The 12,430-nt window shown below is 45.4% G+C and overlaps 1 protein-coding gene across 4 annotated transcripts in view; it reads right to left on the bottom strand.

The window, feature by feature from the left end:
- Positions 1 to 12,430, bottom strand: part of FSTL4 (follistatin like 4) — a 227,406-nt gene that overhangs the window by 102,218 nt on the left and 112,758 nt on the right. For all 4 annotated transcript variants that reach the window (XM_086470996.1, XM_086470993.1, XM_086470995.1 and 1 more), the window contains 2 exons: positions 4,717 to 4,907; positions 1,032 to 1,152 (listed from right to left, as the gene is read on the bottom strand). In XM_086470996.1, coding sequence (XP_086327122.1) covers positions 1,032 to 1,152; positions 4,717 to 4,907 — 312 coding nt within the window. The remainder of the gene's footprint in view (positions 1 to 1,031; positions 1,153 to 4,716; positions 4,908 to 12,430) is intronic.

The raw sequence follows: 12,430 nt of genomic DNA, 5'->3' as shown, positions 1-12,430 counted from the left end.
TGGCCAAAGAGCATCAACAAGGAATGCACTGGTGTGGGGCACGTGGCGACTCTTGTACACACCAAGCTTTTCCCGCTGAGCAGGCACTGGAGCAGGGTGCCCTGGTTATAGAGAACGAAATCGAGAGCTTCTGAAGTTACTTTGGCTATAAAGTGCCATATGCAAAGATTTGAGAATCCAGCTTCAGAAGTAACCAGCTTGTTACTGACTTTTTGCCTGCACTCAGCAGTTCAATGGTTGAATCCTGCTCTTCTTTAAAGAGTATTAACCCCACACAAGTACCCCATAGCTCACTATCCTGATTATTGAATGAACGCCCCACATTTTCTGGTTTTCTTTCTTTTTCTTCTCTCTCTTTCTCAAAGGGACAGGCATTAATAAAACTTTCCACTGTCCACGTGAAGGAGACAACATGGGCCTTTTCCAGGGAAAGGCTTCAATGAATCCTTAACTTAAAGCATGAACATAAAGTTATGAAGACAAATGGGGTAACACAAGTACTTATTTTTTCACACTGTTTAAGTAGCTTGGTCATCTAGGGATCCTTGCAAATGGTGCTCTGGTACGTATCAAGATTGCAGACTGTAATCCACTTACTAACACGGAAACAAACTGCAGAAAACATCATTCCCAGGCAGAATATTCAGTAAAACACCTTCCCCACAGCAAGCTAACTCACATTACCGTAAGAGATTTAGACAGGTTTCAACCCTGTTTCCTCAGCGTTACTCAGAAACCACATGCTCAAGACTACAGACCTGGCCAGTTCACTGACATCTCTCCACTCCCATCAACAAGGAGCACAACAAAATGCACAAGAAAACAAGTCCCACACACTTTTACCAATCTCCTAGTTCATGCTTATCCTTTGGAGCACAGCAACCTTTAGAAACAAGCCTTCCATAGTATTTCCATGGCATTAAATACAAAAATGGATTATTTCTGCTGACCATGTCTGGGAAGACAACATTGTCATCACAGATATTCACATGCTTTCAACGCCCAGGACAGACAAAAGCATCAGGACTCACGGAAAGCTGTATAGAGCTCCTGCAGAGTTAAGCGGCCGTCGTTGTTGTAATCATCAAACCGGAGAAGATCTTCTAGTGTACAGTCCAATAAATCATCTTCCAGGTCCTCCTTCTTCATGAGCTACAGCAAAACCAACAGGTAATCTTACCTAGAATGTAAAGCTACAGACTGTCGTCCTGGCTCACCCAGCAGATTTTCCATTACTGGAAAATCTTTGGGGAGATGCATATAGACATATCATATCTACCATCCCATATTTGCCTGGTATCAAGATACAACTGATACTCACATCTCTGCAGCACCTGGTGGGCCACAGACTGGAAAGGGTAAGGAGCCTCTTCTTTCAGCAGCAGCACAGAAATGCATTTTCACTTTGCAAATGTACTGAAAATAAACATTTTATGGGGAAAAAGGGAAGTCTGGTTTTCCTCTCTCCTCTGTAGGTAAGGGACAAAACCGTATTCCTTGCTTTTAGGACTAGCATGGGCAAGAGTGGATGGTGTAGTCAACACCACTGCATTTTGCCAGCTCCTGACAGTTTGTTTCTTACGTTTTCTAAACATTTCACACATTCTACATTAAAAACGAAGAGGGCTTTAGAAGTCATACATCCAATTCAGCAAATAGCCAAAATAAGACCCAAGCATAATGAAAAGGTTGGATTCTGTAAATTTATTGCAGAACATGAAGAAAACTGCTAGAAGATGCATCTTCCAGGCAGGAAGGGTTTTTGCTGTAGCCTAGGGACTCTTTTATTTACTATTCTAGTCTTGGCCCACTGTATTGAAGCAATTTAAAGTAATAATGCTAAAAAAATGACCCTTCACCTAGAAAGTAAAAATGGTCAATAAAAGTGAGATCAACCATAACTTCCAAGATCAATCTTCTAAAGATGGAAATTTCCCTTTGTCTACCTTTGTATTGAAAATTGATTAACTTTTCGTGAGACTGACAAGTTTTTACTAGTCCTTTTGATTTTACATCAGGAAAAAAACCCCCACAACACAAACCACTTCAGCTGCAACAAATTCAGTAGATTTATGAATATGACTTTAAAACACATTAAAGTTTTAAATGGAAATAACATTCCAATTACCATCGTTGTTAATAGCTCTGCATACCCATGGCTGCAAACCTACGTGGGCATTTCACACTGCTGGGTCTGGAGGGAAACTATTGGATGGGGTCTGCCAGCAGCCAGGAGGCAAAGCAGCTCTAAACAGAGGTGGACGGACCATCTGCTGCCACTTTTTTGCTCAAAGCAATTCTGCCACGGAGAACAAACAACTGGGCCAAGATCCTCACCACACCCTGCTGCTGGGTGCCGCCCCAATGCAGGACTGTCCTCTCCAGAGGGACTCTGCTTCTCCTTTGGGGCGAAACCCTCTGCAATGAGCCTCCTCAAGTCCTCCCTTCAGGTCTTAAAAATGACTTTTTTCTGCAGCAGTGCATGTTACCTGTCTTGAGTTTTTGCTTGCAGACAAGGTTATAGCGCTCGAGAGACTATTTTTCTTTTAAATAAAACAAAGAAGAGGCACAGCAGCAGCTCATCCAGCAGCCAGAGAGAAGATCTCACCATACCACATTCATTTCAGCTGCCTCTACCCGTGGGCAATGAAATTTCCATCTTTGGGGGAATTTTAAAGTTGCAGAGAGCTTCAAATTAAAGAGCTAAAGAAAATCAATCACAAATCTACCTAACAAGACAAGAAAAGTTATGGTAAGACTGTAACACAGACAATTAAAAATTGCTCGTTGCCTAAAAAACACCCCTTGGAAAACTGGGTGAATAAACTGGTCACGTAAGAGCACATGAAAATCATCATCTTGTTAGAGGCAACAAGAAAAACAAAGAATTGCCGTGCTACATATGAACTGTGAATGCTGCTGCTGTGAGAGCCCCAGAGCTGCCCTGCAGACACGTCCTCAGCCTGGTTAGGACTTCAGCCACGCTCCCACCGAGAGGCACAAGATCAGTGCCACTCAGCTCAGGATTAAAAGTATTCGTGGCTTATCTACATCCTGCATTAAGTGGCATTATTTTGCCTTTTCAGAGGTGATCACGTTGTCAACTCAGCGACGCTGGGGGCAAGCTTTTGTGGAGGATGTTTGGGTGAGAGGGCGCCTAGCCGAGGGCTGAACTTACTCTGGTCCATCCAACTGAAGTGAGCTCCAGCCCTGCAAGTGCGTTTACCAATTTCAATAACAGTAAGAAGAGAAGAATTAAAATAACAGTAGCCAAGGTTTATGCTTGCTCTTGTGAGAGCTCCAAGCACATCTGCAAATGAAGCCCATAGTAACTTCGAGGCAGACCTTAGAGCGCTGAATCCTGCTCCTTTAAAATGCAGGTCATTGTTTCTTCCTAATGGTAATGGCTTGCAGGCTGCCAAACCTCTATTTCCATGTGAATTGAGTTTTAATATCCTGACGGAGCAAGTTTCATGTAAAAAGGAGAAAAAAATTGGGGAGTAGAACAGACACTTAGATGTCACTATGCAAAAGCTGGCTTTGAATTCAGATAAAAGTGTTTTCTTATACCTACCATGTTTTTATAAAAAAATCATTGCATTTAGATGAAGTATTGTATATATTCATAGCTTTGAGATCTAAGGGAATTTACGCTGACACTTTGCATTGTGCAGAAAGGCTCATGCATCATGTCAACAGCCTGAGGATTAAAATTCAGTGCCAACTGTCCTACACAGGAGCAAGCTCAGGGAGGAGCAAGCTTGTGTCTGTCCTCCTGCTTGCTCACAGCTGGCATTTACATGCTGGAACTGCAGCGCGCTTCATGTTCGCTGGGAAGCGTGAGCACAGATGAGACGCTCCTGTGGAGCAAAGGGTGAAGGGCCAGCTTTGGAAACTGGGACAGGTCCCAGGCAGGTATTGGCTTCCAAAAGGCTCTTAAACAGCGTCTGCTTCTAATTCTTTCCATGGATCACACAACGAAATGGAAAAGACAAGATCTTCCCGCACCTGGCATAATGCATTTTCCCTCATTTACAGGACTGTTTTCTCAGGTCTACACATGCAAAGAGCAAGTTCAGGACCCAGAGTCATTGTCTCAAGTGCCTGGGCTGCGTGTTTCGTTCACTTTACCATTTAGATGAATTCCAACAGCACAGCATGCCCATCCTTAGAAAGAACAGGTTTTGTTCAAGCTCTCACCTTTCCTATTGTTATTAAGTTCTGCTAATCAACATTTCAGCATCTGCCTCGGGATTTGGGGAATATAAACCTGTTAAAAAAATGTTGCAACTTTGCTGTCATGTTACTACATGCTAATGCACAGTCCAGAAGGCAGGGAGGAAGAATTAAGAGATTTCTGCCTAACTTACACGCACCTAAAAAATCTGAATTAATTTTCCCCAAGCTGGCTAGCTGGAAATGCTTCAGAAGATGACGGTTAGCAGCAAGGATTAGTATCTATTTTCAGGAGCACGGATGGGGCTGGCAATTTGCCATGTTTTTTGTTTGTAGAGGAGCTTCAAATGTTTGAGACACCACCATCTCCCCAGAGATGCAGAGACTCGCACGCTGCAGTAGATTTTCCTCCTTTACCTGCTGCCAGCCGGACAGTTACAAACGACTGTTCTCACAAGAGTGCTGCTGCGTTACATTCAATTCACACTTTGAATGAAAAATGCAATCCATAATTCCATTTTCATTGAACAATAAACCCACCTGAGCCAGTTCAGAGCTGCTGAGATGCCCATCACTGTTTATATCCAAGTGCTTAAACATATCTTCAACTAAGAAGCGCTTCTGGGATACTCTGTCCTTGGGCAGGCTGCTCGGTGGGCTCTGCCGATGAGCCTGCAGGTCCAGGAGGATGCTTTTGAGCCGGCTGTAGTCTGCCATGGTACAGGTGTCACCTACAAATAGATAAGACGACATTACTGGACCATGATACATTTGCCTTGGTCTTTTTAAAGGACTGAGCTCCTAAAGGGAAAAATAAGGCCCAGTCCAAGCCAGGCTGTCTGCATATACAGCACCGCTCAGCTCTGCACTTGAGGAGCTCCTGTAGTCGTTACCTTTTGTAATTGCTGGCAGATTCTCTAAATCTTGCTGTCAAGGATGCCCTCCAGCATGTTACCTTCCCGATTACAGGGCTTCAGCTACAGACTTCCGCACTCAGCTTCGTAATCACCACCCATATTAAATTAGCTCCACGTTTTTCTAATGATAAAATAAATTCACCTATCCTGTGATTATACAGTAAAAAAAACAAACCTGGGGAAGCTGATGTTTAGAAAGCGCCACAAACAGAAGTGGCACCCCTGAGTGTCACCCTGTGCCAATCGTGGGGCCGATCTTAAGGAATCCTTAAAGCAGGCCAAGGAGGTAAGAGGGCCAAGAGGGAGGACAGTGAGGAGCACAGGGCTGCGGGGAGCCCCTGTGGCTGGGGCGGCACTGGCGCCTGCGCACATCACCCCGCTGCAGACTGACATCAATGCTTTCCTGAGTCCCTGACCAGGGAAAAAGGTTATTAAAACGGAAAAGCCCTCGAGCCACTCGCTCTGAAGTGACACCAGCTTGTCTGCAGGAATCAGGTTGAACCTTCATGACCCTGAAAGCTCCTGCTGTGCTCACAGCAGCCAGCTCTTCCGCGGTTCTTCTCCGGGGAACACCTTGCACTGATTTAGGGGCATCCTTCTAGAGGAGAAACACATCCACGTGCCCAAAGTGCTGTAAGATGTTACGGCCCTTTTCTGCTCAACTACTGTCTGGCAGAGCTTGGCAGAATGAAGAATGGCAGCTGCCTTTTTTTTTTGTGCAAATCGGTTTGCTTTAGCGTAGACCACAGCAGCCAGTGCCTTGCATGAACCTGGCTGCCTCTGCCTTGGAGCGGACCCTGGAGCGCCCTCATGCTCCAGCTGTCCCACACTGAGTGGGCATCAACCATCACCCACCAGCAGCACCGACACATTTGGCTGTTCCCATTAGACGCCCTTTTCTCTGTCATGTATGTTCACTATAATGTAGATGCCCTTAGTCTCTATAGTGGTGGTTTTCAAACAACTTTTTAAAGTCCCATCACTGATCCTATTGATTAAATCTAAGGGAACCTGCTCTCGTCTCAATTTAAAGGACAACGCCCTTGTAGATCAGCTCCCCAAAGATTCTAAACATTATTCCTCTGAAAAATAACAGAAGACTCTAGCATACTGACAAGGAGCGTTTCTGTCCTTTTCTTGCTGAGCTGCACGATTTCTGGTCCTCTGGTCCCACTCCAACCGAAACTCAATTAAAATTCCAGGTGGGAGGCATTTCTCTCATAGCAAACCCATGTTCTGCCAGGATTTTTTTTTCACCCTTCATATTTTGTACTCACAACTTCAAAAGCACCATGACTCGAGTAGGTGAGAGAGGCTGGAAACGCGTTCACCAGTCAGGTCAGTGCCCTACTGCTACACAAGCAATAACTGCAAGACAAGGCTTATTTTCCACCCTGAACCCAGACCCTTCCAGTTTGGAGAGTTTCTCACTGCTCAGGGATATTAAGCAGCTGCTGAATTTTTCCTTCTCTCTAAACAACCTCCAAAGAGCTCCTGGTCTCACATGGGATCAGTCTCATTTTATGGAAAAAACAAGGCTACTCAGCTACTATTAGTCTCGTTCATTATTTCTGCTTATTTTTTCCCCCCCTCAACCGTGTCATTTGATGGCTATTGTATAAAGAAATTTCTTTCTTCCAATCACATGCTTATTTAAGAGAAAAATTGATTGCCGTATCCAGTGTAATCAAGCAATTTCGCAATCCTGTTGTAAATACCCTTTTAGCTACTGCAATAATAGTTATTTCTGAGCTGGAGTTTTCTTTTCTCTTCAGTCAAATCTTAATCCCAGAGATGTATCTAAGGCTAATGAAGACAAGGAAATCTAATTTGCTTCCACCTCTGTTTCTGCTTTGTGGTTTCCATCTGTGAGCACAAGCACGGCTACAGGCAAGCCACAGGGTGACACCCGGGTGCACTGACCCACTTACACCGTTTCCCCCCACGGCAGGGACCACCCCGTGCCTGGGTCTGCCTGTGCATCACAGCACCAGATCTGCTCACCCTGACAGCTCCCTTGTGCCCTTTTTATTTCTCACTTCTTCCTCCTATCAACTTTTGCCAGTAGCACATGCCAAAGCAGCTCTTCCTTTATGCCCTTTACACCTTTTATCTTCTGCAGTTGGGTCTTTTTTTCCAGATATCCCTCCGCAACTGTTGCCTGGGGCAGCGCCATCCCATCCTTCCTCTCTTGCTGGCCTTCTGACTCACCTCCACCTTAACCCTCTTTCCCACCACAGAAGGCAGAACTGGAAAAGGACCTAAGTGCTTCGGAAGCCTCCTCATCTCTTCTAACAGCTCTTCTCACTTTATTAAGCTTACATTGACAACTTCTCTGGCTAACAGCTACCCCTGGCACCAGTCTGACACCACGCACACGCTTGGAGGACTTACTGGGTGTGATAGTTCCTTGAACACTGGAGCCCCAGCCAAAACTGAGCACAACTGCATGTCTAAACAGCATTTCCAGTATGAATTGTGTGTTAAAGCAATGGCAAAATATAAGCAATATGTGCAAGTAGCAGATGTTTGAATCCACACGTTACATCTCCGTTCCTGTGCGCGTGGGACCTGACCAGGTCACCCACTGGTAATGCACCCAGGCTCTCGACGGTGTTGCACGGCCTGAACCAGGAGACGGCGATCTCCTTTCACTGCATTACAACCCTCCTTGATTTTCCCATGCTTTGAAAACAAAGCCACCACAAAACTGCTCGTCTTGAAAAAGTCCACACTCATCGGGGCTGCACAACAGACCAAGGTACGTAGGCCCATCTGAGGACTTTCAGAGGGTCACGGCCACGCTGCAGCCTCCAGGCAAACGTGACGGGCAAAAAGAGTGAAATAAAGGAAACCACAGAAGGACAGAATAGCAACAGCCTCTGGCAGCAGTTCCCAAGTCCTGCTATAAACTCACTTACAACACTTTTTTTCCCACCACGCTACTGCTGTGTCCAAGGTCAGGAGCTACCCACCCAGCAGAGCCCCATCCTGCAGGATAACACCATTCCACTGCGTACACAGCAAAGAAAACCTGCAATAAGACAATTATGTCTCCTATTTAAAAAATAAGTTCAGTTTCACATGCTGTTAACACCACCGCAGTCGGAAGGTCAGACAGTGCTCTCGGCCCCTGTCAAAACTCCTCCAAAACCTCATTACCTTCACTTCCCTCTGGAGAAAACCAGACTCTTCAGCTCTGCTGGAAGCGGATCCCTCGGCATCTCTCCACAGCATGAATGTGACAGACTCCACAGGTCTCACACCTCGGAACGTTTTCCCCTGACATCTGAGACATCTGAGGGTTGCAGTGATGCACAAGCCAGTTGCTTCAGAGCACAGCACTGTACAGCTGCGCAGCAGCACACGACGCGCAATGCGATGAGTGAAAGCAATAAAGTTCTGTCCCAGGGGTGTGAGATTAATAATTTGTGCTTCTCTGGCTGAACTAAAACATTGATAAGAAAATGCACTAAAACTGTAGTATACATATGCATATAAATATATACATATATTTTTATAATTTATATATTTAATCTCACTGTAGTGGAAAAACAGGGGGGAAACCACTCCAGGTCAAAGGAAATACCCTGTTTGATCTGAAACTATGACTTTACAGTAAGTCTGGCCAAAATGTTAGCTCTATACCATCTATGCTTGGGATGTATGAGCTGCTACTTTCCTGTGTAACCTGGACCTAATGCTATTTCAAACACAACTTTAAGGCATTGCAGTGACAAGAGAAGGATGCTAGAAGCCCCCTGTAAAGGACACTGCCTGCTGCTCCACCAAGGAAGGGAGGAGACACGTTCCGGCAATTTGAATCGTTTGGCAAGCCAATGCCAAGGACACCTCGTTAGGCTTCTGGCAGCACTGCCACCTCTTGCATATTTGCTGTTCTTTCAGGTATTTCAAACATAGCTGTTAAACAACAACAACAAAAATCACAAAAAATCCATCTGTATTGCCCTCTCACTTATCCCCAATTCTTGTCTCTGCACTTTGCTAAGTGGCCCCAGCAGTTTCCCTTGCAACATAAGCTCATCATTAGCAGTTTATCTCATCTCAGACTGCTCTCATCAGTAGGTCTCATTAATAGATGTGTCTCAGCTTGGTTTCCTCGTTAGGCCTTCCCAGAGACTTGGATCCTGCTCGCAACTGCGACCAGCTCAGGCAGTTTTGTATTTCCAGAGGTGGTTTCTTCGGAGGTGGGTCTCCCAGCCCGCACACTGGGCGGTGCCCACCGCTGCTCTTCTGAGATGGTTTCGAAGGACTTCCTCCCTTCCCCGTCTCTTAACACTAGACTTGCCACCACGTGTGTTTTAAGCACCTGTGTTGTGCTGCTGCCAGCTGATCCCCTGTCCATACTGCCGGCTGATGCGCTCAGGGCGCCATTCCCACCTCACAGCTGGTGAACCAAGACACAGAGAGCCCAAGACACAGATTTGGGATGAACTGAAAACCGCTGTTCTGTCTTCCATGCCCTAAATTCTTTAAGTACTCGATCTAATTGATCACTTGATCTAATTCTCTACTTACTTGATCATCTTTCTTCACTACTTCATATGAGTGACAGACAGAAAAGTCACACATGTTGCTTTTCCATCTTGAACTATGATCTCAGCATGATTTATTTTGCTGACTCCAGGAGAAGAGGAGAGCTAAGGGCATACCGTAGGCATCCAACTTCAGAATTAAAATGCTGATCATCTAACACAGGTGTTTGGGGGGGGGGTATTTTTTATTTTTATTTTTTAACATGAACTTTAATAACATAATACCACTATATTTGGATTCCAGCTTAGGAATTAAAAAAAAAAAAAAAGGCCACCTTCACCATTTCAAGAGACTCTGTAGCACTTCTACTCTACTTTTTGAACGGAAACCTAATTTGATAGTAATGCTTTGCACAACAAACACAAGCCTTCCCCAGGAAAAGCTGCATGGTTTTTGTCCTGTGGCAGGATGCTCTGGGCAGAGACGGCTTTGTTCCCAACCCAGGTCAGCCTGTATCCCTCCTGTGAGCTCTGCATCCTGCTTTGTAGCCCTAAGAAGAAAACACTGGTGACTCTCAAACAAACCTCACACAAGGTGCTGCTCCCTCCTGTGCTTTTTGGGTAAAACTTCAATACACTTGCCACACTCAAAATACCGGGATTCCTGGTGAGGATTTTTGTAGAAACAGACCATTAAACACATCCTCCAGCAGCATCCTGCAGTGGGTTTCCATCCCTAAGCCCTACTCCTGCAGCAGCCCCGGTCATGTGATGTAGGTTGAAACTGAAAGCGAGGAACCTTACTGCAACTCCCCCGGCCAGGAGAGTCCGCGATTCCCCCCTCCGCGCCAGGGGAGATCTCCGAAGAAACGAGCCCTTTCTATCGCTTTACAGCACTTTCAAATCCAGTGAAGCCTGCTGCTGTTGGGATTTTTTTTTAAAAATAATAAAAAGACAGGCAAAGAAAAACATTAAGACAGAAGAGAAGCAAAAGAAAAGTCCAGCGTATTAAGGTCTGATTGCTAAAGTGTGGCCAATAACTGTCACACTCGCGTGCCCTGCTCACGCCAAGCAATGCTGTTTCTTGCTCTGTTTTGCAGCGGCTGCGTAATTCATCCTGTTTAGCACTTCTGCATGCTTTGGCAGATAAAATATTGATCAGCCTGCCAAGAAACACAGAGTGCCATTCTGTTTTCATGTCAGAACTCAGTAATGAAGTACATTTATCAAGAGCATCCTCTCTGTGAAAGGTCAGTGGTGAATGTGGCTAAATTGTGATGACAGATCATTAATCCAGTTCCCTCAATAATTGCCCTCTTCAAGAATTTTAGCCCTGCTTTCTGTGAATTGCAGCAGGTTTTTACAGTGGGATCCCTGAGCAATCTTCCACCCACTTCTGAGTCAAAGCAGATAACGGAGAAACAGCAAGTCTGGGGATTAAGCGTCCTTCAAAGGACTGCAGTTAACATAAAATAAAAATAAAGTGAGGAAGTGCAGAGCTTGCTTTGATGGGCGAACTAATCTCCCTGTAAAATATTATTGTGCAAGGTGCCTTACAATGCAATGATTACAGTACTTCTTTAAGTATCAAAAATGATCTGATAACACCTACAGAGCACAAATCTTGAAGTCCTTGGTCTACAGCTAGCCTGACAGTAGGTGTGAACCCAAACATGTACCGAAGTCTTTAGAGGATTTGAGCCCCACTGGTTACCGAGCTATTTTTCAGCACAACCACAGGGGCTGCACGAATGGCAGGCGGCCCCTGCCGCTCTTCATAAAATCCACGACAAAAGCTGTGCAGTCATTAGCATCCAGGCTAAGTCTAAGTGTATAAGAAGGTATATCCATGCAAAAAGGTATATATAGAGATTCAAACTTCTTGTGACCCTCCAAAAACTCTGGAGGAGGTTCCCCTGGGTGGCATCTCTGCATGCCTGGGCATAGCTACCCCAGGCAGCCCGTGTCCTCTCAGGTCTGGGCTCCAGCCCTTGAAAACCTGCAGTCCAGTGCTGCTAACCCCAACAATCCCAGTCCAGGACTGGGCACAGTGCGCTCCCACTGCAGGTGGGTCAGCACATCATACTGGGCATTGCCCATGGAGCTGCCAGCTCCGTCTGGCTCCCTGGATCCCGCACCATCGCCTGCCGCAAACCCGCCCCAACGGCAGGACCACGCTCCTGCTCGCTGCTGCCACAGGGGAGTGTGATAATAACCCAGCACAAATAAACCACCGCTGAAGGCGAACTCCAGCGGCACCCGTTTTCCAGGCAACCCTTTGCCACCACCAAATGTGGTAATAAAGAGCTGTTTGGAGCAGGCTGGAGAGTGTAATTTCTAAGGCAGGAGGCACTAGGGGTGTCATTTTATTTGACAGTTCCTCTTAGACTGCGCTGACTATTTTCGGCTGTTCCTATGGCAGTTTTCTAGCTCCAGGAAGAAATTCAGTGCAGGAGATGGGAGCACTAAGCTTTGTTTTCGCATCTGTTTCCATAGGGCAAAAGAGATGTGGTTAGAGAAAATAACATTTCTAGACAAAATTAAAGGATTTGAGAAAGGTTTTGTTTTCAAACAGCCCACCCTTTCACATGCTTTACTCAGGCTTTATCTGGTATTGTTAAGAAGCATCAGAAAAGGACTAAACTAAAATGTTATGGGATACAAATTTATTTATGAGCGTGGCTCCTTAATTCTTGTGCCATTTACGGCTAAATTGCCTATCAGCAACAGCCCGTTTTCATGCATACAAAATGAAAGTGTGGCATGCCTAAACTGCAAAAACGTGGTTCCAAAACATCAGACCGCTGAATTGGAGTGAGATGATTATGTGAAACCTTTACA

This window comes from Leptosomus discolor, chromosome 10 (assembly GCF_034619465.1).
Source record: "Leptosomus discolor isolate bLepDis1 chromosome 10, bLepDis1.hap2, whole genome shotgun sequence".
In the NCBI taxonomy this organism is placed as follows: Eukaryota; Metazoa; Chordata; class Aves; order Leptosomiformes; family Leptosomidae; genus Leptosomus; species Leptosomus discolor.
This window is presented reverse-complemented; position numbering and strand designations above follow the sequence as displayed.